Here is a 24,894-nt window from a genome sequence, read left to right on the forward strand (position 1 = left end):
ATGCTGAGTGGGAAGACTTTATTTGCTTATGTTAGACAATCAAATGTAGGTACTTCCTGGTGACCAACGACTAAAACCTTTAAGGCTGTAAGTTGTGTAAGCAGTTACTCAATGCATTAGCTAAGCTACAGCCCACCACAACCATGTAATTCCCAAACCCCACAGCATTAAGGCCATGGCACTGTTCAGTCAATATGTTCTATTTTCAGTCTGTACTGAGGCCATCTCCAAGTGCTCCATGGGAAATATTTTATTAGGGCATGCTGGGGATGGAAAGTACAACTGAGCGATGTCGGTCAAAGGTTGAACTCAGCCTTGGAGATCATTTCCAACCTAAGTGATTCTGTGAACTTGGGTTTCCATTTCTCAAGTGCAGCCATGTAAAAAAGTAACTCCAAGGAAGCTGCAGATCTGATGTTTACAGCTCCTCCATCAATAACCATGTCATAATTTGTCACAGGTATGAACTTCAGCATTTTACAAATTTATGGGTAACTTCATAGATTCCAACAGATTCCTTTGTTTTTTCATCATAGTCATTCCAATCCTGTAGGAAATAGGATTTCAGTGTTAGTCACAAAGGACAGAATGCACAGACTGGAATACAAACTGGAACTAAATGTTACTCAAAGTTTGGGTCTTAGATATCTGTAGGAAGTTAAATTTTAACAGGTGAGAGTAGCAAGATCAGTAACCTGAAATTAAATGAGCTTCAGTCTCAGTGTTTTTATATACATATATTTTGCTGGGGTTTATTTTCTTATGTAGTCCCCAGCCTGTAGTGGACAAACAGCAGCCATGGCAGGTGAAAGGATTATCTATCATTTACAATACCCTAGTCAGGTGGGTAAGCAGACAAGCAGATCCCTGCCAAGTAGGATAGCAGGGAACAGATGTGACCTTGAGATTCCTGCTCACACCCAAGAAGATTTGCAAGGTGCCATTATCCTGAGCTATGAAGGACAGTGTCTGTATTACTTTTCAACCTCTCTGTGCACAGGACAATGGGCAGGGATCTTCCTAGACAGCCATTTAGTATTCCAGGTTCTTGGTTTCTGGAATTTCTGAGTGACTTAAATCTTTGTCAGCTGCTAAGTTAACAAATCCATACTTCTAAAGGGACACTGTCAGTAATGCTAGTTGTTCATATTTGATTCAGTTTCTCTCTCCTTCTGTGGCCTTCCTGTGGCTACAGAAAGAGGAAAACCAGTTTAGGGTGTGTGTTTTAGAGTGGTGATGTGGGGAGGGCAAGCTAGGTAAGTAGTTTTGCTAGTGAAACTAAGACAACATACCTTTTCTAACAAGTTGATGTCATTGAAAGGTGTGCCAGATTCTGCGCCTTCAGCAGCAAACCCTGCCTGCAAACACATTTGCAGAAGGTTTTTAAATTACATTGTACTGACAAAATAATAAATATGAACACTGAAACATCTAAAGAAAGTAACTCAGCACAAAAATGTATTGTATTTCTTTTAAATTAGGCAGAAAGAATGGGCAAGCTCTGCATCACTCTGCTCCAGAGATCTGGGCAAGCTCTTTCCTAGTCAGGGGTCAGTATAAGGTTGGGACCCTGCTTGTGCATTGGGAAAATTCAATCCAAGGAACCAGAGTAAAATGAGGGAACAATGCTCCTCTATTCTTCCCAGCAAAAAATTTCCAACTATTCTAGATAAGAAAGCTTAGTTCCTAAGTTTCTGTAGCAGCATCCAATTACTATTAATAGCTTTGTGTTCAGAGTCCACACAGGCATAATAGCTTCATAATCCATTGCAAGGAAACTAATTGAAAATGTGGAAGAAAGCTAATAGTTCTGGCTTGAATACTGGAATCCAAGACACTGCAGAGAAGGAGCAGCTTGTATTGGATTTAGGCACACAAGTGACAAGCAAGCTTTATGTGTAAGGAGGATCAGCTGGCTGAGTGAACAGATTAGTATCCCAAACAAGCATTTCACAGGGGACAGTTCTTCACTGCCATCACTGCTGCTGTTTTTAAAGAGTGGAGAAAGGACAGCTCTAGGAAGGTGCTCTGGTTTATCTTCCCTAGGAAGAGCTCTCTCACTTTAGGGTTCACAGTTACCAAGCTGTACAGTAAGATTTACTAATTTTAAAAGTACATTTAAAAAATCCCAGCCACTTCTGTAGCATGCAAGAAGGTTTCTTACACTGTCAATTTTAACTACAGAATTTTATTAACAAGTGGCTGAAAATCAAAGGTAGCTTCTTCCTGGTTTTCTGCAAGGGATCTAAAATTAAGGTTTGTATCAGAGAAACAAAGGATACTTTCTCCTCTCTAACACTCAAATGTTTTGTGGTGGTAGTTGGGTTTGTTGGCTTTTTTTGTAACTACTATAATTTAAATAAGACATGCAAGCATTAAGCCACTTTAAATTGACTCCAGGTGTGGTTGTATTATGTGTACCAAAAAATACAGAGAAAATACAGTGATTATATGGCCAAATGCCATGTTTAGTGCTAATCATATGTGAGATCTAGTGTTGTGCAGGAGCCAGGCTGGCTAGGATCATGCCAAATATAAAGCAGTTGACAAAATTGTTCAGAACTGCAGACGTCACTTGAGCAACAAGAAACTCATTTACTGATTAAGGCATCCAAAAATTCACTGGAATACCTCTTCAGGGGTTCAAGTACACCAAACTCAGAATATGAAATTAAAACTTTTGTTACAGCTGTGAAGTCTTTGTTCTGTAAATAAAATTGACAGCTAGGATGCAGAGCTATAAACATCTCCTGCATTTTGTAGTCTTCATCTAGATTTTTCTTCAAATGCAAGTTCCTAAGTCTGGTTGCAAAGCTTTCAAGCAGGAATAAACTAATAACCATTCTGGAATAAAGACATAACCATTCATCAAAAAGATGGACTTCACTTAAATAAAGACTTCCCCCAGCACACTGCAGCAGGGTTTCTATTTATATCAAATTCTTTGTAGGATCAGCTTTTTTTGGGCTGTTTCTTAGCACAGCATCCCAGTCTGAGAGAAGGATAAGACAGATTTATATTTGTCAGTCTATTTACACCTAATCGGACTGGAATAATAGGTTAAAAATAGCAGGGAGTTAAGTGGCATAGAGCATGACCATGCACAAGAGATGAGTCATTGCAGACTGGCCCTGAAGAATCCTTTAACTCTGAACCTTGAGGTGTGCTTTGCACAGGCTGCAACTGCCAGTGATCTTCAAGCTTTGTCTGCCCAAGCTGCAAATGGAAAAATGCCACCGTTCATCTCCTGTGGCTCTGGTGATGTCAAGCCCAAAGAAAATCTGTTTGTATTTTAGACAACACACACTGAGGTGTGTTCCTAACCTGAGCTTGATGACTCTGTAATGCAACAGGGGGCAAGTGGTGCTTTGTCTAATGCTGCACTTTGCCTTTGGGAAAGACTCTTTTGCAATGACCTGAGCAGTGAAGACCTCTCAGATGAATTCAGATTAACACTGAGTTACCTGTGAGGCAGGTAAAGTATGACTCCAAGGTGTGCTTAGCTTTAGATTTTACTGGCACAGAGTATACCAGTTGTTTGTGTTAGCTCTTGGCACGTTTTTGGTTTGGTTTGGTTTTTTTCTTGAGACAAATGAAAAACTCAAAACAAGGAACTGTGGAAGGATGGGAATCTGGAATGGTCCAAGATGTTCCAGAACCATTTCAAATAGTGTGTACTTTGTCACTCTAGAAGAAGTGCTTTTAAAGACAGAAACAAATCACAAATAAGAACTCACCTGTGGTTGAAAGTCGACTGGTTCCAGACCTCGGCATTCAAATTCCACAATTGTTTTGAATTTCTCGCTGTCTTCAGCCTGTGATTGAGTCAGAAAACCATTAGTTTCCATCTAATAGAGACAGTGACAAGCATTAGTCCAGGAATGGATTGCTTTAAAGGCAGCATTGTCATCTCTGATGCTCCTAACTAGAATTTCTTTATCTGCCATGAGGAAGACTTTGAAAGGAAGCCTAGAGGGGCATTATATAATCACCTCTGATTTGGGTGATATAGTTCTCTGTTGGCTTTTGAAATGTATCAGATTATTCTACACTTGAGACTGTAAAGAAGTCTACAAGACAATTTCTGTCCAGGGACAAGACCAGCTTTTTGTGCTCTTGAAGGAGGGTGATAAAGCAAAACTCAAAATACTGTTAATGCTTGTTTATCTTTCGCATAGAAGAGGAAACAAACTTACTTACATTGTAAGGCTTGATTGTCTGACTTAAAATATCTAAAACAAAACAAAAAAGAAAGTATACAAGTGAGTGGCACTATGCCTTCAGTTTTATTCAGCACAAACCAAGGACCAGGATCTTCTTTCACAGCAATTTCCTTATACAAAGCAAAAGAAACACAAGAATTGTAAGGTTTTCCTGCAGCTGGTCTTCAAAAGGCAGAATTCAATTTTTCTCCCTTCTCCTGATTAGTTTACAGTGCACCATTTTTCCATACCAATGCCAAAAAGATTTGCATGCTTTTGTAAAATCACAATCCAGATGAGTTTTGTTCATGCAGAAGGCTGGACTCACCAGGAGGCCTTGCTGTCTCCCTGAATGTGATGGCCAGAAAGTGCCTGCTGGGAACTCAAGCACCAGAGCACAAGGCAGAAATCCCTGGTGAAAGCTCTTTACAAACGGTGTCAAGCGAAAATGGGGACTAAAAGAGAAACTGAAATGGACACTGCCTGGTCAGTGTCCCAGCACGTACCAATGGAGTTCTCCCTGGAGCACAGCTTGCACTTCTGCACCATCGTGGCGCTTCCTCGGCCGCCCTTCAGGGGAGCGCTGTCCTAAAATCCATGACAAGAGAGGCATTTTTATCCACTTCAGCTTAGCCACTGCAAAGGTAAGGTAGTTTTTACAACAACCTTTTTAGCTTTTTAAAAATACTGCAACAAGGCAGCGTTTTTCTTAACTACAGAGATTAATAATTCAACAAGTCGAGATTATCAAAGAATAATTCTATTCTAGACTTTAAACAGGGAATAATAGATATTTGTGTCTTATCCGTATAGGCATGCTCTACTAATTCTTCAAAATACATTCTTACCATTCAGCTATATGCAACAAAAAGGGATGATTGTTTCTAAGAACAGACAAGTATCCCTGACAAATTTTATCCTGCTTTTTCAGCTTCCAAATGCTGATTTAACATGCTAACCTTCTCCAAAAGGATTCCATCACCATCAGAGAAATAGGCTACAGAGAAATATATATTTACAGAATAGAATACACTTACAGATTTTTTACATCTTTTTTTAAAACAGATGTAATACTTTGTTAGCAACGGTCACCATTCAAATGGCACACGTCAATTAACAGTCACCAAATATTTATTTTAATACGGAACATGACAATTTTCTAAATGCATATAGCTATTAAAAAAACGATCTCATCTGGAGGGTAAGCTGTCACATCCTTGATGCGGAGACGTGTGTAAGAGGCAGGTTTGTGTTCACATTTTTGCTCAGAGGTAGGTTACGAGGGGCGCACGCACCATCAGCCGCAGGTACTGCCACTTTTCGGACACTTCACCGCAGTTCCCACATTTCAGCTGGAGAACACAAATCGGAAGTTTGAAAGCTGTCAATAATCAGGGATACGCTCCCGGCCCCGGCCCCGCACCTTGAGGTACCATCGGAAGTCCTCGCCCTCGGCCCGCAGCCGGGTGATGTTCTCCAGCGTGGCGCGGAGCTGCAGCCCGATCCTCTGCAAGGCAAGCGGCGGAGCGGCGTCAGCCCCGGCCGGCCCGGCTCCCCGCTACCGCCAGGGCCCGCGGGGCTCCGGCCAAGGCTCCCCGCTGCCCCCACGGCCCGCGGGGCTCCGGCCAAGGCTCTCACCTACCCCCATGGCCGCACGGATTCTGTGCTATTCCCTGCTCCCGCGGCCGTGCCCTCAGCCAAGATGGCGCCTCCACGCTCCCTGCCCGGCTGGGCCGGCGCGAAGCCGCGTCTGCCCTCAGCCAAGATGGCGGCCGCCACCGCCCCGTGCGCGCGGAGCGGGAGGTGCCTGTGGGGAGGGGCGGGAAAGCGGGAGACACTGTATTCAAAATTACACATCAATTAATCACTTTTTAATTATTTTTTTTTTAAGTCGCAGCGTCTTCTTACAGACCTGTTAAGAGAAAGCAAAAGCGCAGTTTGGCAGCGCTGCCATGGGATCTGCCCTGAGGGTCTAAGGGGGACTGCTCAAAGTCTTTTAATGAATGCTGCATAACAGATGTGCTAGCCTAGAACTAAACGAAATACATTCTAGGTTGCTTTTCAGCTTCTCTGAAGCTGAACGGGACAGTCAGTGAAGATCCCGGATGGCTCCTCTGTCCCCTGTTGTTTGTCTCTGCTCTGGAGGCAAGTAACCCCAGGCTGGGATGAAGGTGATGTGTATCTGCTATAACCATTTACCTGTGCAGAGTCAGATGTTGTTCTTGGCTGGCCAACAAAACACCCAGCTCAGGACAGTGACAAAAGTTTGCCCTGACAACTGGCAAAAGTTTTGTTTCACAGAGCCAGGCTTCATTCCTTTTTCCACTGCTGTGTAGAGAAGTGCAGTGTGTGGGTGGTACAAGTGAAGTGACACTCTGAATGCACCATTATAAAAGAAGTATTAGAAGTCAGTCTCTCACCACAGCTTAAAAATTAAAACCAGAAATCTTACCCTTTTATTGAGTCACTGACAGTTTGTAACAACAACAAAATAACAATCAAAAAAATAATCTAAAGTACAAAAAAATTTCAGAAACAATGACGAACTGGAACAGGATCCTCCCTCCCCATCCTTACTGCTGACACTGCAATACAAACTTCAGTTTGTCTGATTTAAATTGGCTTAATCTTGAAGTGGAGTCCAATAAGACTGAAGACGAGACATTTAAGGTCCTGGACCAGGTAGTAGAATACTCTCAAGCCTTCTGGATCTCTGCAGTTCACAAAAGAAGGAAGAAAGGGGAAAAAAATTAAAAGATTAAAAAAATTAAATTAGACTGATGCTCTTAAAGACCAGGTTACAGAACTAATGTATTAAAAAAACCCAAAGCCGATATGGGGACTTTTTAGAGGTCATCTTAGATTTGTTTCATTCTACACTGATTAAATATTCTGTACTCCAGCTGTGAACATTTTAAGTTTTTACAAAATATGCATTTTTATAATGAAAACAAGTATCAACTGCACTTAGAATTTTACACCCCACCCCACCCCACCCCCCGCCCTTCCCCAAAACCGTCAGTCTTTTCAGCTTAGGTGAAATACAGCTATCTTGATTCTCCCTAAGAAATTGGCACAAACAGGCCAATGTCAGCTCAGACTATGTGTGTAACAGGGTTCCTACAGCAGGGTCTGCTCTTTGAGTTTGAGAACACAGCCTGTAACACCACAGCTTAAAGGCATTTGGCACATTGTGCTGCAACACAGAGCACTGGTGCCCCCAGGAGCTGACTCCTACTTTGAAACAATATAAAATACATGTACCAAATAATCAGGAAGTTCTAATACACATTTATAAATAGAAACAAGGGCAGCATAAAAAGCAGAGTACGTACTTGGACTGATTTACATCAATGAGGGAACCGATTTTTGACGTGGTAAAGGAGATGTGTTCGTCACCAATTACTATCTCAAGTTCCTGAAAAATAAAAGGTTATAGGAACTTAATGCTTCATGGTACCAGTTACAGAAATACTTCAGTACTGTGATGGTTTTTATTACAAATTTCTATTACAAAGATATCAAATGCAGCAGGTCTGTGGATCGTATTAGCTTCCACAACTACACTGCCGTTGAGGCACTACTCAGGTTTTGTTTCCCTTTCAGCTGGAAAAAATACTGGCTTGAAGAAAAAGTTTAGTTATGCTTCCAAGGAGCTAATATGAAAATTAGAAGAGACACTATGCACCGTACCTGTCTGCCCACTCTGTCAGGAGGAGGCCACAGAGCATCATCTTCTTTCGTGATTTCACTGTCGTCGATTATTCTCTTCAGCTCTTCCATCACACTCTTGTGCACATAAGCCTGGACACAACATTCAGCAGAGAAATCAATACAGCCCTGCCCACAGCGCCCCGGCAACGCCATCAAGCCTGACCCAGCCCACAGTGCCTTTCGCTGGCACAAACGCCTCAGCAGCGCTGCCCTCACCTCCTTTCGGATCATCACATCGTTCTTGTAGTTGCTGTTGTTGGCGTAGCGCAGCTTTCCTGCGGGGAGAGGCTGAGCATTAACCCTCGCATTAACCCACGCCGGGGCCCCGCGGCCCCGCAGCCCGCCCTCGCCTCCCCCGGCCCTCGGCCCCGCTCTCACCGTCAGGCCGGAACTCAAACTCGAGGAACTCGTGTCCGAATTTCCCCTTGTGCCCCACATAGTAGCGGAGATAGAAATCACTCGCCATGGCTCTCTACAGAGGATCTGCGTCATCAAAGGGAAGCGGAGCGGCGCCAACGCTCCGACACTCGGCACCCTTCCCACAGCGGCCGCGGCCGCCCCCTGGCGGGCCGGGGGTGAAGCAGCTCCGTGAGGGGGAGTGCGGGCCCGTCCCCTTAGCGGGGCTTAACCGGCACGGAGCCGGCACCGAGCGGGACACGGCACAGCCCAGCCGGGACACGGCCTAAAGCCACCTGGGGAGATCCCACAGCGACACGAGACGCTGTCAGGTGAGGCAGCGCTGCACCTCTGCTGTTCCCAGGGCACAGTCCCAGCCCTCGGCGGGCCCCGTGAGGGGAACAGTTGTTCACTTGTTACTCATAAGATAGCGTTCTAGCGATACTTAGTCATACCCATGAAAGAGGTGATGTGTAAGTGGCCATTTGTGTGTGATGAGCACGGATGGTTGCATTCAGTGCTGCTACAAGAACTTGAGTCACACTTTGTTATGTGCACTCCTTCCAAGTTAGAAGGGGCCCAACCAAAACCATCAAATTTATATTTTGATTAAGTGGCTAAAAGCAAGGATCGTACCCTTGAGATTGGCATTATTAGCCCCATCCTCTACCCACTCGGCTATTCCCAAAGGAGGTGGTGGACTTTAACCAGTTGCACTGATCCCAGAGCTGGTGGTGAGTTAATCCCAGAGGCATTTCCTCATCTCTTTTCTGCACAGAGGGAACAAACACTGTGCATTTATGATTTTAAGGACAATGAACTACAAGGGGACGAGTTTCTGTCTTCTGAAGCACAAAGTTTGGTGCCTCAGTGGGGCTGGCGTGTTGAGATCCCTCACCACAGGTGGCCTGAGGTTTGAGAGTAAATGCACTGGGGGTAAATCCTGCCCTTTTCTGCCTTGGGAACTGCTGAAAGGAGATAGCCAGAGACACACCTTTTGTAAAATACTCCCTTCTGCAAGGAAAATTCAGAAACACGGTATCTCTTGTGCTCATCACTAGATGGGGTGTTTTTTATTGAGGACACAGAATGGGGAGGGTGGTTTGCACTGTGGTGGTGTTGGAAATGGGTTTGCACTGATGAACATGATTTCATTTAGATGGTGCTGCCTCACAGCCCTTTGCAGGGCTAATGGAGTTCTGTCTGCTTTCCTTAGAGTTATAGCAGGTTTAAATCAGGCAATATTTACTCTTATTCATTGTTTTCACAGCTTTGTGCTTGAATACTCTCAGTTGCATTCTGCATTCTTTAGGAATGTCCATTCTATAAAATGTCTAAAAGTTGTCTCTTCAGTAGAAGAGTCCTACTGATACAGAAATAGCCAACCTGTTGCAGGTACTGCAAAGAAATTAAAACAAAACCTTAAAAAATGTAACATTTGTATTTATACCAGACTGAAGGATTTTTGGCAGAATTAATACCCTTATTTTGTGAACTTGGTTGTCCAATTTAAAGGTAATACCATGTACTGTCTGGTTTTTCCCCAAGTTCAGAGATTTGGTTTTGTTTGGTTTAGGGATTTTTTTGTGAGAGAATTACTCCACTGTTATTGTCTAAATTGTTTATAAGCCTTTTCAGGAATATCAGTGCTTAATGTAAATTTATTTAAATTACTGTGTTGGAAGGAAGAGCAAACTGGCATAGGAGTTATCCCAAGAACCTGCATTTTAATTCCTTCTGGAGGTGTCAACTGTCATTGAGTTCTCAATATTAATTCTAACGTTTTATGATAAATGCATACTATATATAGGTGATATAAAAATGGTTTTTTTGCTGTGTGTATATTATGTTTTTTGTCTGAGTGAAATAACTATCATGTTTGATGGCGATACAATGGGTAAAGAATTGCTGCCAGTGTTGTTTGGGTTATCTTGACACATTCACAATCCCAAACATGCTCTGCTTGAATGGATTGGCTTGAGTATGTGTTTGTGAAAGGCAAAATGTGTGTGCTGTAGTTCTTTTCATTCTGCTTAAAAGCATGTGTAAACAGTGGTTGTTCCTGCCTCTGAAGAAAATATCTCTAGAAACACACATTTTTAGCATTACTTTACATATGATAGAAGGACTGTAGTGTAACAATATGCATATGGAATCTTAATACTGGTACTGGTTGATAATGGGTTTGGGTTAGGGGTGGTTTTTTTTGTTTGTTTTTGAAGAAGAGTAAAATTTATGTGATTTTCTCCTCTGACCTATGGGAGCGGGTGTCTGTGGGACTTGGAAAAATGGGAGAAATCAGATAAACACGCTCTGAAAATTTCTATTTATTTAGGGTTTTTTCTCATGTCAATAAAAGAGCAGATGGCTTGAATGAATCAATCTACTTTGGATCCATAATTTAACTTGGTTTTAAGATTGCAAGGTTTGTGATTATTTCTTGAAATAGTTGTATTTCTGCTATTTTATTCTCTTCACTAGAAATGTTGAACACTTTGGAGAACTGGGTGACAGAATTTTTTCACAGATTGCAAATAAATCAGGTTGTTTTCTGATATCTTTCCATGTCTGTAACTCGTGAAACCATGTTCCAAACATAGAGAATTTTATACAACTCTTTTTCCTTGTGTCTGCAGAGGCTTTAATTCCCCTATCAAAGAAACTGCTTTGGCTGAGGAAAGTTATGACAATAGAATCTCTGAAAGTTAAAAATCCCCAAAATATTTCTTTAAAATGCGTTCCATAGCATTTAACGTGCTCCATGGTGTGGATCTTGACTTTGCACATAGATCCTTGTTATGCCTGTGTTACCTCTTGCTGTGAAGAGAGTTTTGTTCTGGTTTTGAAGAACGTTGATTCCTCTGCATTGTGTGAGAGATAATGAGTGTGAAAATCCAGCTGAGCCAGCAGGATTGTGGTGTGGCTGCCGAGACAAACTGGGGGCGCTGTGTTAACCCTGAGCTTTGCACTTTACTGCACTATTTACCAGAGGTTGCACTTTGAAACTGAAATATTTAGGATAAGTTTCATCTACTCAGTTAAAGATACACCTCTGTGAGAAGGAGCATTTGTTGTTTTGGTGCCAAGTAAAATAACCTTATTTATTACTGTGAGGGGAGGCTGGGCTGCTGTGGCTGTTATTGACTGCAGCTCTCACTGCTCACGACTTGGTAAACAAAAACGGGCTCTATTGACTTGTGTGTTAGAAGAACCAAATCCTAAGCCTAGCATGGACTCCTGGGTGTAAATGAGTGTCTGAAAAGGAGGAAGATTGGTGGGAATTAATTGAGAACAGGACTGGAAGGGTCTGCCAGTGCTGCTGTGCTCAGCCGCCTGCCCTCAGACAAGACCAGCTCTCCCGTGGGAAGAGTTGTGAGAGTTTTAAGGAAGCTTTTTGGTTTTGATTGATTTTGATTCCCTGTTTTCTCTACAGATCGTTTTTGTGTCAAATGCAAGTTTATAATGTAATTGACTTTCTCATTTAAAAAGTCAGCCCCGTCTGAGCCTGCTGGGTTTGGCAGGGCTGGAAGTTGGGGTGCAGTGGTGTGTGAGAGCTGAGAAGAGTGTCTGGGGTGCAGTTCTGGTGACTCCAGCTCTTCAGAGTTTATTGCCCCAAATAACTCAGGAAAACAAATATGACTTATTTAAATGGTTTATTTGTTTTTCAGGGTAGGACTGTGTCTTGAACTTACACAAAATAGGATCTGCTCTTATTTAAAAATAGATGTGTGTTAATTCTCACTTGAAGATTTTCCAAAGATAGTTATGAGGGCTGATGTGGGGGAGCTTGTCTCCAGTGGCTGCTTCTGAGGAAGAATCTGCACAGTCAGACTGAAATTAGCCTTTGTGAATTGTCCTCTAAGTACTTCCCCAAAAACTACATAAGAAAGAGGTATTTGATTATTGGATGTCACTGCATGTTTCAGGCTCTTCATTTCCACATTAGCCAGGAGCTGCATTCCAGTCATGTATTTCTGTGTAAACTGATTTTATTTAAACAAATTTGCCAAACTCTTTAAAGGTTTCCCTGGTGGCAGGGAGTGAGCACAGGTATTTATTGAGCCTTCAGCCCATGACCTTCCTGTAGAGGTGGGTTATGTCTCCATAAATGTGGGAATAAACAAAGGAGTGTTGGACATTTTGCCTCCTTGATTGGAATGAAATCCAGGTTGTGCTGAGCTGCTTGAGATGATCCTTCAGACAAACAAGGGCTACAAAGAAACTTCTCTTTGCTTCCATGTGGCCTTGCTTTACCTTCAATAAACATTGTTCTATGGTTTTTTCTTTTATTTGAAATGTTTTGCCAAGTTTGTTTGTTTGTTTTTTAAATCCAAGCTCTGCAGAACCTTCTGAACACAGCAGAATTTCTCAAGCTTTACAGAGGTGAGAGAAACTTTTAGATTTTACCTTTAGGCATGTTTGTGCTGCTCTAAGTGGGCCTCATGTTCTCTGCTACACTTTGACAAAAAGTTAAATGGAATCTTATTTATTTCTAACGTTTTTACCTGTGTACTTTTTAATTGGTTTTACATTTTTTTTCAGGCTTGTCATCATCTCTAACACACAAGTTTTTCCACTGTATTTAATTCCAATATTTGAGTTTTTTCTTTTCCCTTATTCTATAAAGAAAGAAACTTGTGTAGTAAGTGAGGAAATCCAAGCATAAGGCTTCACTGGCAAAAAAGGGGAACACCTGAGGCACATCTGCCTTCCCACAGAAGACTTCCAGCCTTGCTTGTCCCCTGCATGCATCAGACTCTGCAATCTTTAGTGATTTGAAAACTTTGTTAAGAAAAATACTTTGCTTTCCTTTTACATAGATAATTGTGCCTTCGAGCAGGCTTTGATCTGCTGGATGCAGGAGTCCCATCCATTTCCTGTGCAATCCTTATTTTTAAAAACCTTGTGCAATTGTGAGGGATCCCGAGTGAGAAGCAAACCCTCAGCTTTGAAGAGGGCCCTTGCAGACAGACTTCCTGCACAGGTGATGAGCTGAATTCATTCAGGGTTGCCATGGCAACCCCCCTTTTTTCCTTTATCCAGAGCAAGATTGTTTTATCAGTAAATGTACCTTTCCACAGAACCCCATGGCTGTTGTTCAGGGGTCTCACAGCGTTTAGAAGCAAGAGATGGGCAGGCCCTGACATTTACAGCATCACAGACCCTCACTGCTCACCAATGCTCTTTATTCTTCAGCTCTGAGTGTACCAGCATTTGGTCCCTCTGCCTCTTCTCTGGGGTTTTTGGCAGAAAACTGTCCCTTCCATACTGCATGAGGCCATATAATCTCAGATTCTGGCCTTTCAGCATTGTTGTTTTACAGCCAGGAGACACAATTCTCAGTCTTGATGGTCTCCTGTCCTTTTCCCCTGATCTCAGAGAGTTCTTGGTCATCTTTTCCCAGATTCTGTTTTGCTGTGCATAAATGCTCTCCTGCCCCTAGGAGCCATCAGGTTGGTTCTGTTCCATGTTCATATCACTGGCAGTTTTTTAGTGATTTAAAAGTAAAAGAATAAGGGAATAGAGCCAACCAAGATGAAGAGGATAATACTGGCTGTAATACACTAATCTCCTTCCAGAAGCCAGGGAGTTATTTCTCAAAATAAAGTGATTTGTCTCTCTCAAGGAATTACTCCTGCTTTTCAGTCAGTCAGGATTACTCTGAGTCCATCCTGTCAAACCACAGGGATGGTGCACAAGCAGTTCCTTATTGACAGCACTTTAACACAGAGTGGTGGATGCCAGCTTCAGGAATTAATGTATATATTTTTATATATTTCCACATAGGCAAATGCACCTGCATATGTTTTTTTCCTGTGTCAAATAAAAGGCCTTGCCCACAGATGGCTCTTGGGATTAAAAGGATTGGAAATAATAACACATTTCTATTTTCCATTAATAAACCTATTTTGCCATTATCCCAGGCAGCAGCATCCATCTGTTGAACATTACTTGGGCATTGCTTCCACAAGAGAAATATTACAGGTAAAATTATGTTTAGACTGTCATTACATTAATTATGTCATTACATTAATTATGTAAAACAAATTTACATTATGTTTTTATTTCATGGTGTTTCTAAAAGAGTTTGTGTAGAGAATCCAGCAAATTATCAAGAACTCATCACAGAAAAGGTTAATTTCAGATAATGTATTTTGTGCTTCTGGTTCTTTGAGAATAGCATACAAAATTGTGTGGATGTTCTGGATGTAACCTTGGTGTTTATATACTAGATAAAATATTCCATGAACATGTATCACTTTTAATGGTCTTCATTGTGCAGGTCCTGAGCTGATGCTTGTGTGCTGCAGAATGCTGTGGAGACACTGGGCTGGCTTGGATGGACACCCAGATTCCAGCCCAAATATCCACTCCTATTCCAGCCCCTGCCTGTGGGGTCTTTGCCCCTCCTTTTAGGGCCACGTCACAGATCTCTGATGCTGCCTACAGAATCTGCTCCTGTCTGGGGGAAGATGTGCACAGTTTCCTCTCTGTGGTGGCACAAACCTCTGATTTAGGAAGAAAAAAGAAAAAAAAAGAGCTTAAATCACTTAAATCATCCAGTCACTTTGCATCCTGCAGTGGAATAAGAAAGGTCAGGCAATAACTTTTGTTCAAAAAGAAGACTTCAGTAGATGGATGTGGTTTATTTAATAGTAAAGAAAAGGTCATGGATTTTGTTCTTTTATTCTCACATAAATTGATTTTGTAAAGTTGAAGTTGGTTTATCAGCATTTGTGTTCCGTTGCTTTGTTATTTCAGTACTGGAGAAAAGGTCATCTTCTTGCTGGTGTCTGATATTCCATGGTCCATTAAAACTGCATTATTTCTGCTGAAGCTGAATTTCTTTTCTTGCATTTTTTTCTCTCTTTATTTCCCCCACAACTTCACTTGCCCCAGGTGAACTCAGCTGCAGCTGGGTAGTTTGTCCTGCAGTCTGTATATCAGAGGTGCCTGCATAGGATTGTATGTGTCTTATTTGGGTTACAGAATGACAATTAATGACTTGGCTGTGCTAGCCTGATAAGCAATTTAGGTTCATATAGATTTTTTTCAGGTTTTGTTCACTATTCAAGAGCTTGAAGAGATACCCACTCAAGTGTTTTTTGTAGGGGAGTGAATTGCATTCTGTCTCAAAATGAATGTCAGTAGAAGGCAGTGACTGAGTTTTTTACATAGAGGAAGAAAGAAAAATTCAAATATTTAAAAATATGGAGGTCTGGTGAGAAATTTATTATGTGACTCTTCTGCTAAGGAAATAATATTTTCTGTACAGCCAGCTCATCACTGACTTGTTTGCCTTTCTTCAGTTCTACTCCAGCAGTCTTTGAGATGGCCAGAGAAGAGCTAAAAAAAACCAAAAAACTTCAATGTGCTCATCAAATGAGAGATGTTAAGCCAAATGAATGTCAGTGGGGAAAGGCTTAATTTTAGGGTAGTGATAGAAAAGAAAGTAATCACCTTTGTCTTCCTGTGTTGTCACAGCACTGTAAAGAAGGGGCTGGTGGAGTTGCCTTTTTATCAGAAATTACCATGCAGTTCTTTGCTCCTCTTGTTGAATGTGTGAATGCCAGCACAGTAATTACATGTGAACACAATTCTCAAACTGCCAAATATTTTTGCTTTATACTCAGTGCTGGTACTAATGATCAGGTGCCAAAGGCTGACATGAATTAATGTCTGAAAAGTTATCCTCTGTATTTTTTCTTTATAGTTGTTCTGTTTCTTGTCAGCAGCACCTGTGTGCATGCACTTGGAGGTTAAAATTCCTTCTTGGGTGATTATCAAATCTTCTGAATAAGTCTCAGCTGGGGCCATCACCCTCCCACAGTTCTATCCCAGCTTCCCTTGCTCTCAGATCATTCCCATTTCATGTTCCTTCCTTATCAGTTCATCTCACCCTCTCTGGAAGCAAACCTCACACTTTGATCAGCATTTACTTTTTAAAAATGTTGGTGGAGAAGAGGAGATTCTAGAGGCCTGCTGCCTGCAGAGGTGGGGTAAGGAGGCAAAACTGATATTGCATAAGACCAGTGTCACCCAGCAAAGTTACTTCTTGGTTTGGAAAATATGGATTCCCTGTAGCCCCAGAAAACAAGAAGTGCTCTCTAGAGTCTCAAAAATGCAGTAGTTAATACTTCATGAATATAATTTCACATCTTGTTGGAGATTCATTGGGTCTGATGACATAAATATTCTGATAGCACTGTGTTGATTTTTCTCAAATGAGGGAATGGTAATCAAAATAATGTATGGCTGTGGACTCCTGATCTGCAGGAGCACCTGAAGGTTATTCCTCTTTGGCCTTGTTCTTGTTATGAAGGTGGGGTGTGCTCTAAAAGGGAGACATGAAATCAAAGCTCACCGTGTTCTGGAGCCCTTGTAGCACTAATAGCTATTGGCACTACAAATTATGTTGTCTTCATCAGGATTTTTGCCTTGAAGTGACTCATTTATGGTAAAAGGCTGCTGTCTACCTGCTCATTAGGAGGTGCTGCTCCAGTACTTAGGATTAACTTGAACCCTTTGCAGCCTGCCTGTGTCGGTCACCCAGATGGCACACGGGTCCCTGAGGGAAGAGGGAGAGAATTCTGCATCACATTAATATATAAATACAAATGCTGATTTGTGTTTGTGTTTTGGCCAAGGTGTGAGCAGGTGTTGAAGTTGTGCTGTTTGTGCTCCCCCCAGAAAGCTCCGCTTTGCTCCCCTGGCCCCTGCCTGCCCTGTGCAGTTCTGGGGGGTGGATTTGCCAGGTGCCCACCTGCTCTGGAAGGTGAGAACTCCCAAGAGGAAGCTGTTTCCATGTCTCCATAGAAACCACTGGATTATTGGGCCAGGTAGCAGAGATCTGCACACAGCCATTGGTGCTACCTGCAGTGCTCTGCTGGGCAGTCAGATTTGAAGCCTGGTCAGTGCAGAGCTGCTCTGTGTGGTCACTGCAGGGACAGTGGCTGAGTGACAGGGACTTTGTAAGCACAGTCCTGTGCACAAGACTCACTACATTAATTACAGCAAATTTAGTGGGTTTGTCCATTGTTCTTTGGGTTGGCCAGGGTCATCTGCAGGGTCTGAAGCAGTGTGGGAGTGGTAAAACGCCAGCTGCTTTGAAAAGGGTACATTTTGACTAAATTGGAGAAGTATTTCAGGTGCACATGGAGGAGCTGGGTTTCACTTTCCTGAAAAGCAAGGCAACACCTGGCTTGGCTCAGCAGGGGAGCTTCAGCTCCTGTTCAGCTGGGTTTTCCTGAGCAGTTTGTCCCATATATCCTGTTGCTATGGGAAACCATAACTGTAGCTAATTCCTGGCATAGTGTAGCTGAAAGTCCAGAGTAATGTGTTACAAACAACACATCATCATCATATGGTCCTGTCACAGCTTCTCAATTCATTTATCTAGGTCTGCAGATGGCCCCTGTCTTTGGTTGTGTGTAAATCAGGCTTGGGGTGCATCCCTATCTGTGCATATTTGTATTACTTAGAGTCTATTCTAGGCCAGTGATCATACTTGGAATATCATATGTTCCTAGTTTAATCATTTTGGTGCCATATTCATGGAATCATAGAAAGGTTTGGGTTAGAAAGGACCTTTAAGGTCATCCAGTTCCAACCTCCTGCCATGGGCAGGGATGTCTTCCACTAGAGCAGGATATTCCAGCTTGGCCTTGAAAACTTCCAGGGATGGAGAAGCTGCAACCTCTGTATGCAGCAAATATTGTAGCTCTGTGATCTTCTGTAAACTGATAACATGAATAAAGAAAACACCAAAATGTTCTGTATTTGGTGGTTGTGCCTGTCACTTGTAATGATTAAAGCATCACTGCTTATTTATATCCTGAGCAGAGCCATAGCCAAGGCAAGGGAACAACTGTAACTGTAATCCTTGGGGATTGTGAGCCAAGCCCTTGTTTTTGTCTCTTAGTCTATAGGAGAGAAACTAGGTTTTTATGATTAGAGTCTGTAGGGATAGTTCTAAATCACCTTTAAAAAAAGAAAAAAAGAAGACACAAGGAGAGATGTAATTTGGAGAGTTCATGCCTCACCATGCTGGGATAGAGCTCGTGTCAACTGAACTCCAAAAGGGCAAAAAAGGGTTTTAATTTGGCTTTTCCTGCAAAGACCTCTATAGCCAGAGATTCTCTTAACCTCACCTGTTCCTCTGCAGGCTGCCAGCCACTGATGTGATTGAGAGAGTTTTTATTATTAACTTCATGACTTTTTATTGCCACTGATGCCTTTAGTATCAAAGAAATATGAAGTCAGTTCATGAGGTAAGGCTTTTGAATGTGATACCCATTTCAGATATTGCTAAAAATAATGTCAATTTCCATTAATTTTGAGTCAGCTTTTCATGGCAGGAAGTCTAGAAGTCAGCTTTAGCCTTTGTAAGAAAATTTCTGTCAATGAAGCTTAGACCTAAATATTACCTTCCAAGTATTGTTTATCTTCTAAGCATCATTTCAAGGTCCTCTCTTTGCTTAGAACTTATTTAGGTCTGTGCCTTATTAGTAAAATATGTAGATTCAGGGATTTGTCTTGAATGTTTGGTTGTAAGGCTTTCCATAATCTTTTATGTGTAATGGCTTGAATTAAAGTAATGTATGTGCTTTTAGCTGAGCTCTAGTGGAGAAATGTATGCATGAAAATAAATTACTGTAGGGGGAATTAATTAATTCCTTGATTGGCAGACTCAGCAGATAAAGTCCTGAATAGGGTAATGTGGAATGTCTTTGCTTTTGGCCTCATTTGTACCTGGCCAAGAACTTCAGGTAAAACTTCTCCACTTCTTCTTTGTAGCCTTGAGGCAAGGGCTGAAGAACTGAACTGATGTGAAGACAAAATTATCAGTCCAGCCTTGTGCAATCCTGTGTGCATCATCCTTGGAGCCAGGCAGGGGCCTATCAACTATCAGGAGATTTGCTGGTTTCACTGCCATAACTTCAGCTCCCTGCTCAGGCACTGCCTTATCACCACTGCCAAGATTACAGTGATTTCCTTGATAGTGTGGGGAACTTAGCAGGCAGCTGTGCCTAATCCCATAAGGAAAGGTTCTCCCACTGAGGTACATGGAGAGATTTGAATGCTGCAAATAATTTGCAAAAGGAGTTACCATTTTTTAAAGCATGTTTATTCTTACTCTGCTTGCTGATGCAGATACAGTAATGCAGGTTAGCATTACTGCCCTCCTGTAAAAGCTAAGAACTCAGCCTGGACTGGTGCTTGTTGGCTTCTTCTGGAAGCTGGGATGAGAAATGCACATTCAGCACCCTGAGGCACACAGGCCATCTTCTGGGGACACTCTGGGAGTTGATCTATTATGAAGCTGATGCTTTGTGTCTGTCTCTGCTGCTGTGTTAGCAAAAGCCACAAGTTCATCTTTAAGTGTATAAAATTGGACCCTGAGATTTGTGTCTTGGCTGGGGAGCCGGTGCTCAAAGCCATGCAAGTAAAACAAGAGGGCTCAGTTCATTCCTTTGGCCAGGCTCATTTCATCTGTCTGAGAAGAGCCAGGCTGGTCTCTGTAAAAGTGAGCCCCCCCATTTTTCTCTTGTGGGGTTGGTGGGTTTGCCCTGCCTGGATGCCATTTGCCCAGCAAAAGCCTTCTGTCACTCCCATTGTCAGGAGGGGACAGCAGAGGAAATGGTGCATTTAGGAGACAGCTGGAACTGGCAGCACTCTGTAAATGCCTGCACTGGAGCAGTGACAGAGCTCACAGCTGGGGCCTATGGCTGCAGGCTTCAAGGCAAGGATGGTCATTAGGAAGACTTAAAGTGTTTCCCAAAGTTAAAGGGCTGGTTTGGTGGAGAACAAACAGTGTAAGGAAATGAGCACACATTCCTGCAGAAGGTAGGAAGGTGACTGAGTTCCATGTGTTACATAAACACTGAGGGACAGAGAGGAGTCCCCATAGTCCACAGAGCATCTGAATGGGAGTTGGTGTGGATCAGCTCAGACTGTACAGTTACTATGTGTAAGAACTGAAACAAAAAATGTAATTTTATTGCTAATACAGCAGAAATAATTTAAAAAGGGAGTTGTTTTGGGAGGTTTAATGCCCAGGTAGGTTTAAGACTCTCTTCTGAGGCTCTTTCAATTTCCTTTTGTGCTGTTCTTGCTGTTTAGGCCTGGAGAGAATTTTGTTGTTGTTTCACTTTTTCTATTTGTTGCCATATTACTTTTCTAAAATACTTAACTGAAAGGGAAGAATGTTTTGAAGTAAGAAAAAGCCCATTTTCAGTTAGATAGAAAACTAAACCACTGATATTTACCAGTATATCAGTCCATATTAGTTTGGTAATAACTCTTTGTGCTTGAAAAGTTTTACCTGCTTGGCTGCTTCCTTTGGGACTAAGAATTGACTGCAAGAGAATTTCAATAAAGGCACTGCTTCCAAGGGCTTTGAACATGCAGTGGGGAAAGGTGGTGGAGTGTTGTATTGTATTGTATTATCCAGGATTTCATTTTTTCAGGAGACAGGGGAGAGAGAGCAAGCTAACAGTGTGTTTAGTTCTGAGTCACTTATGTGTCCAGCCAAAATTATTGTTCTACTTCCAGTACATGAACATTTTTCCAGCTTTATTGGAGGGACTGTATGTTTAAAAGAAAAGAAATTGAGCCTGCCTCTTGAGATTCCAAGAACAGCAGTATTTCTGTCATTTTTCCAAGATGGCAGAAGTGTGGCTCTGAGGAGTTTTGCAGCTTGTGTAGGTGTTTTAACCAAGAGCTCCAAGAAGAAACTGAGTCATTTGCAATTAGTTGTTGAATAGTCCAGCATGTAATAGTTCAGGTGAAAAACTGCACCAGTTGTGTTGTGGGCACTGCTCAGTTCTGGGACATTTTCTCACTCTGGGCAAGGCCTGGTGTACTTGTACCACAGAGATTTTACTCAGTTACATCAGTGAGCCAAGGAAATGAAGCTGGTGCTGTTTGCCATGTGATTTGCAGATGACCAAAACCAATGTGGCAGGAAAAGAGACTTCAGAACCAAGTGCTGTGTTGTGGAACATGAACTGTCCCCAGTGCTGCTGCTGGACACTGCAGCTGGACAGCTGCATTACACAGCACTGCTCCCAAATCCCACTCTGGATTTGGGCAGTTGAGAGTCAGGGAAAACTCAGACCAAAATATGATACAGTCCCATTTCAGACACCATGAAGTAATCAGTTCAGTAATCCCAGATAAAAAATTTAATCTTTCTATAGAAACAGTGCACTGTTTTACAAACGTGTTCATTTGGTTTCCAGTACAGCAAGTGTTACACAGAGCCCCCCCGCCCCTCCCTGGGCCTTTTGTCTGCAAGGTAAGAACTGAAACACAAAAGGCACCAAGCAAGAACTTACTCTAACAGAACTTCAGTATGACAAGACAGAGCAGAAATGATTACAATGTTAAATATCACCCTACCAATCTGAAGCATTATTTAAAATAATTAACTTCTTAAAAAACAAATTTGGTGTTTGACTTCTCAGTAGTTATAAATCTGTAAAGGTTGAAATCAGCACTGCACATTGAGTTCATTTACAATGGTTTGAAAAAACCTGTAGCCTTTTACACGAGGTTTGTACAGGTTTGTTTGTGTGTTCTTAAAAAAGTATCAAAACTGTAGAACTTTCATATATATTTACATTCGTCTGTTAGTTACAGTGTTACCACATACAGCCTTTCTCAGCTTTTTTCATCATGCACACAGTGCATGGATTTATAGAAAGAGAGCTTCATACCTTAAAACAATAATGGGATATCTCACTCATATTGTCACTGCCTTAAAATCTAAAATTTGGAATAGAAGGATGCTTGATTACTTCTGTATTGTCTATGCAGGCCATGAGGCATTTGAGAGTATGTACTATGTCTGTAATGCATACCAGGGCTTGAAACACTTTCTTTCTTCTCTTAGTCAAGAATCAGCTTCCAGCTCACATTACTCTGTAAATTTATTCTAAAAGAAAGGAAAAAAAAAAGGAAAAAAACTCCAAACCTACTCAGCCTGAGTTTCTTGTACTCACTCAAATACAAAAGCTTGGACTGACATAAAAACATGAGGAAGATTTCTCTAGGATTTGGTACAGTTCAGGGAGGTACTCGTCCATTATGTAGTGGGAGGTAAGTGCATTCACTTCCCACAGAATACCCAGGAAATCTACAGAATGAGATGAGAAAAATCAAATGTTTTTCCTGCCAGGTGCAGGATGACCCAGCCAAAAGGCAGCTTGTTCCATGGGCAGGACTTGGGAAAGGTTCTGTGTGTGCCACAGTAGTTCCTAAAATTGGGTTTTTTATCAGGATGAGCAGGGGACTGGGGCAAGGAGGGAAGGAAGTGACTTTTGTTATTGTGCTATTTTCCTGATGGACCAGGGAGAGTGCTCACTTGGGAGTGTGGAAATATATGGCTAAATCTTTGTTTCTGTTCATTCTGAGCTGATTTAAGACATGCAAGATTCCCAGTGTGGAAAAGCATTTAAATTTACATTTAGAAACAAAGGAACAAAAACCAAATCAGATTTGTACCAAGCTATAAAAAAGCAACAATACAGCACAAAACCCCGGGTGCTGTAGGAGTTTCTCCTGACTGAAATGCTGCAGGCAGTAGCTCTCCAGTTTAATGCACTGCATGGATTCTTCATGGATAGACTGGAAAATGTACAAGCAGCCCTTAAGAACCAGGATGGAAATCAGGAGATGTTTGTTAGGAGTGCTTCACTGGTCAGCTATCTTGCACTACAGCTCGTTCTTACATAGTGTCTTTAGATTTCAAAGCAAACTTCTCAAACATCCTGTAAAAATTCAATTATTCCTAATTTTCATAAATGTAGGCTAGTAGTTTTAAAATATATGTATATATATTTATATATATGTATATATTTATATGCCTATATATCTATCTCATCCAGATAGATATATACACAGGTAATCTATGCACAGCAAGCCAAACATACAAAAAATAAATACTCTCACCCCTCTACTATATTTACACAACAGATCTTATAATCCAGATTTTGTTAATAAATATTTCTAAACTGCCTGTACAGAATTTATTTTACTTATGTTGATGGATAGCCACAAAGCATATTCAACATATTTACAAAATATCTATAAATATAGTCTTAAAATAAAGCAATAGCTACTGAACCTTCAGCCTGGCTGGTTATGTACATTGAGTTAGTAGCTCAGCTGTTGCTTATTCACTATCACAAATGGGTAGTGCAACAAGTTAAAATGTGTATAAAAGATTATACATACAAAACTCTCACATCCTTTGGATGTTTGCAGTTCATTATAACTTTGTGGTTACCCTTCTGCAACATAAATAATGACCAAAAAGAAGAAGCAGGTTATGTGATCCAAAGCAGATTTGTTCAGTGTTCAGATGACTGGAGCAGCATCTTCATCCTCATGGCAACCCATCATCTTCTAAGCTCAGTGCTACACGCTGGGGAAAAAAGGGAAAAAACACTCTTGTGAACTGTGATACTGCTGCTAACTTGTATTTCTATTAGAACTGCCATGGCTGTCCCTGCTGTATTGGTCACAAGTCTATTCTAGATGGGGATCTTTTTCCCTCCCCAAATGAGGTCATTTGCTCAAGTGTTACTAAGAGGTGCTGGTAAGTTTCCTGTCCATGTATATTGGATAAAATTCCTTGTAAGGGATGGCACCTTCTCCAGTGTGATCTTGTGTGGGATCTTTAGATCCCAGAGACATTATCCACCCACCTGCCTGCCTGCAGGAGCTGTACTGCCTTCACTCATTTCTCTGGATCTTCCTGCTCTCTTCTGAAAATACAATGTACTTACACCTGCCAGTGCTCCTCTGCCCAGGGCTGCTGCTGTGAGGGAGGATCCTTTTCCTTAACTTCTTACAGAACCTCACTCACTTCTCCTTGAGAGGAGTGTGACTTTTCTTTATACTGTTACTATAGAGAAAATATTCTCCCTGGTATGTAGAGAAACTGAATTTTATCCTTAGGACAGTTTGGACACGTGGTAGCAGCCTAAGCACAGATAAAATGGAATCCAGTAGGGGGTGGGTAATCACCTGTCCCATCCTGGGGTAGCTCTTGAGGGAGCTTTACCTTTGTCAGATTGGTACCTTGATTAGGACAATTATTCTTCATTTGAACTGAGTATCTGATCCAGAGATACTGGATCAGATTGAGCAGTGAACATTCCAAGACAACTGCAGGGGCTGCCAGAAGTTTAAGCTTCTGCCTAATCAATGACACTAAAGAAGTTCTGGTTTTTGTCATTGTGTGGCAAATAAATAACACCAATCCAAATTCTCTATTGGAACTCTCAAGAGCATTAATGTTCTCCAGCAGCCATCTCCTCAGGTACTTACTGCTGGGTACACGTGTCCAATTTGGGCAGTTCGCCCAATGTGGATTTCATCTTCATCTTCCTCTTCTGTTGTCTTCCTGTAAACTGGATTATCAAAGTTCATGCTTTTGGTGTTCTTCCGTTTCCAGTTTCTCCAGATGAGGTATCCCCCCATGCACAGCAAGCCAATGACCACTGAGGAGAGGGGACAGAAGGGGCTGTTAGGCAGGATGGATCTGCTGGCATGTTCCCATGTTGGCAGCCAT

At 41.8% G+C, this 24,894-nt stretch overlaps 3 protein-coding genes and 1 long non-coding RNA gene across 9 annotated transcripts in view; 1 reads left to right on the forward strand and 3 right to left on the reverse strand.

Annotated features, from left to right (window-relative positions):
• Positions 1 to 226: 226 nt before the first annotated feature.
• On the reverse strand, positions 227 to 6,009 carry CZIB (CXXC motif containing zinc binding protein). 2 transcript variants are annotated; one of them, XM_077182528.1, is made up of 8 exons: positions 5,841 to 6,009; positions 5,626 to 5,709; positions 5,498 to 5,554; positions 4,709 to 4,790; positions 4,201 to 4,232; positions 3,738 to 3,815; positions 1,293 to 1,358; positions 227 to 547 (listed from the first exon to the last, which is right to left on the reverse strand). In XM_077182528.1, the coding sequence occupies exons 3-8, from the start codon at positions 5,498 to 5,500 to the stop codon at positions 470 to 472; spliced, it is 339 nt and encodes a 112-aa protein (XP_077038643.1). In that variant the 5' UTR covers positions 5,501 to 5,554; positions 5,626 to 5,709; positions 5,841 to 6,009; the 3' UTR covers positions 227 to 469. The 2 variants fall into 2 exon arrangements, with proteins under 2 accessions (XP_077038643.1, XP_054493881.1); XM_054637906.2 differs by having other exon boundaries at positions 5,845 to 6,005.
• Positions 6,010 to 6,628: 619 nt separating this feature from the next.
• Positions 6,629 to 8,453, reverse strand: MAGOH (mago homolog, exon junction complex subunit). 2 transcript variants are annotated; one of them, XM_054637908.2, is made up of 5 exons: positions 8,295 to 8,453; positions 8,133 to 8,191; positions 7,896 to 8,006; positions 7,538 to 7,620; positions 6,629 to 6,915 (listed from the first exon to the last, which is right to left on the reverse strand). In XM_054637908.2, the coding sequence occupies exons 1-5, from the start codon at positions 8,380 to 8,382 to the stop codon at positions 6,816 to 6,818; spliced, it is 441 nt and encodes a 146-aa protein (XP_054493883.1). In that variant the 5' UTR covers positions 8,383 to 8,453; the 3' UTR covers positions 6,629 to 6,815. The 2 variants fall into 2 exon arrangements, with proteins under 2 accessions (XP_054493883.1, XP_054493884.2); XM_054637909.2 differs by having other exon boundaries at positions 8,133 to 8,204; positions 8,295 to 8,419.
• On the forward strand, positions 8,428 to 15,155 carry LOC143694666 (uncharacterized). Of its 2 annotated transcripts, XR_013183320.1 has the most exons (3): positions 8,428 to 8,644; positions 14,237 to 14,297; positions 14,596 to 15,155. It is a non-coding gene; the product is annotated as an uncharacterized LOC143694666 (long non-coding RNA). The 2 variants fall into 2 exon arrangements; XR_013183321.1 differs by lacking the exon at positions 8,428 to 8,644 and having other exon boundaries at positions 13,881 to 14,297.
• Positions 15,156 to 21,484: 6,329 nt separating this feature from the next.
• LRP8 (LDL receptor related protein 8) overlaps positions 21,485 to 24,894 on the reverse strand; it is a 171,211-nt gene continuing 167,801 nt past the window's right edge. For all 3 annotated transcript variants that reach the window (XM_077182526.1, XM_077182525.1, XM_077182527.1), the window contains 2 exons: positions 24,651 to 24,823; positions 21,485 to 23,742 (listed from right to left, as the gene is read on the reverse strand). In XM_077182526.1, the coding sequence (XP_077038641.1) occupies positions 23,704 to 23,742; positions 24,651 to 24,823 (212 nt within the window). In that variant the 3' untranslated portion in view covers positions 21,485 to 23,703. The remainder of the gene's footprint in view (positions 23,743 to 24,650; positions 24,824 to 24,894) is intronic.

Source organism: Agelaius phoeniceus, chromosome 8, assembly GCF_051311805.1.
Source record: "Agelaius phoeniceus isolate bAgePho1 chromosome 8, bAgePho1.hap1, whole genome shotgun sequence".
Classification (NCBI taxonomy): Eukaryota; Metazoa; Chordata; class Aves; order Passeriformes; family Icteridae; genus Agelaius; species Agelaius phoeniceus.

Bases quoted from the DNA above. Each gene is read 5' to 3' on its own strand.
- CZIB (XM_054637906.2), bottom strand. The intron at 5,555-5,625 runs GTGCGGGGCCGG...TGTGTTCTCCAG, and splicing joins ACTTCCGATGGTACCTCAAG to CTGAAATGTGGGAACTGCGG. The intron at 1,359-3,737 runs GTGAGTTCTTAT...ATGTGTTTGCAG, and splicing joins CAGTCGACTTTCAACCACAG to GCAGGGTTTGCTGCTGAAGG.
- MAGOH (XM_054637909.2), bottom strand. From the start codon at position 8,408: ATGACGCAGATCCTCTGTAGAGAGCCATGGCGAGTGATTTCTATCTCC. The intron at 7,621-7,895 runs GTACGGTGCATA...TTTATTTTTCAG, and splicing joins CTGACAGAGTGGGCAGACAG to GAACTTGAGATAGTAATTGG. The intron at 6,916-7,537 runs GTACGTACTCTG...TGTGAACTGCAG, and splicing joins ATTGATGTAAATCAGTCCAA to AGATCCAGAAGGCTTGAGAG.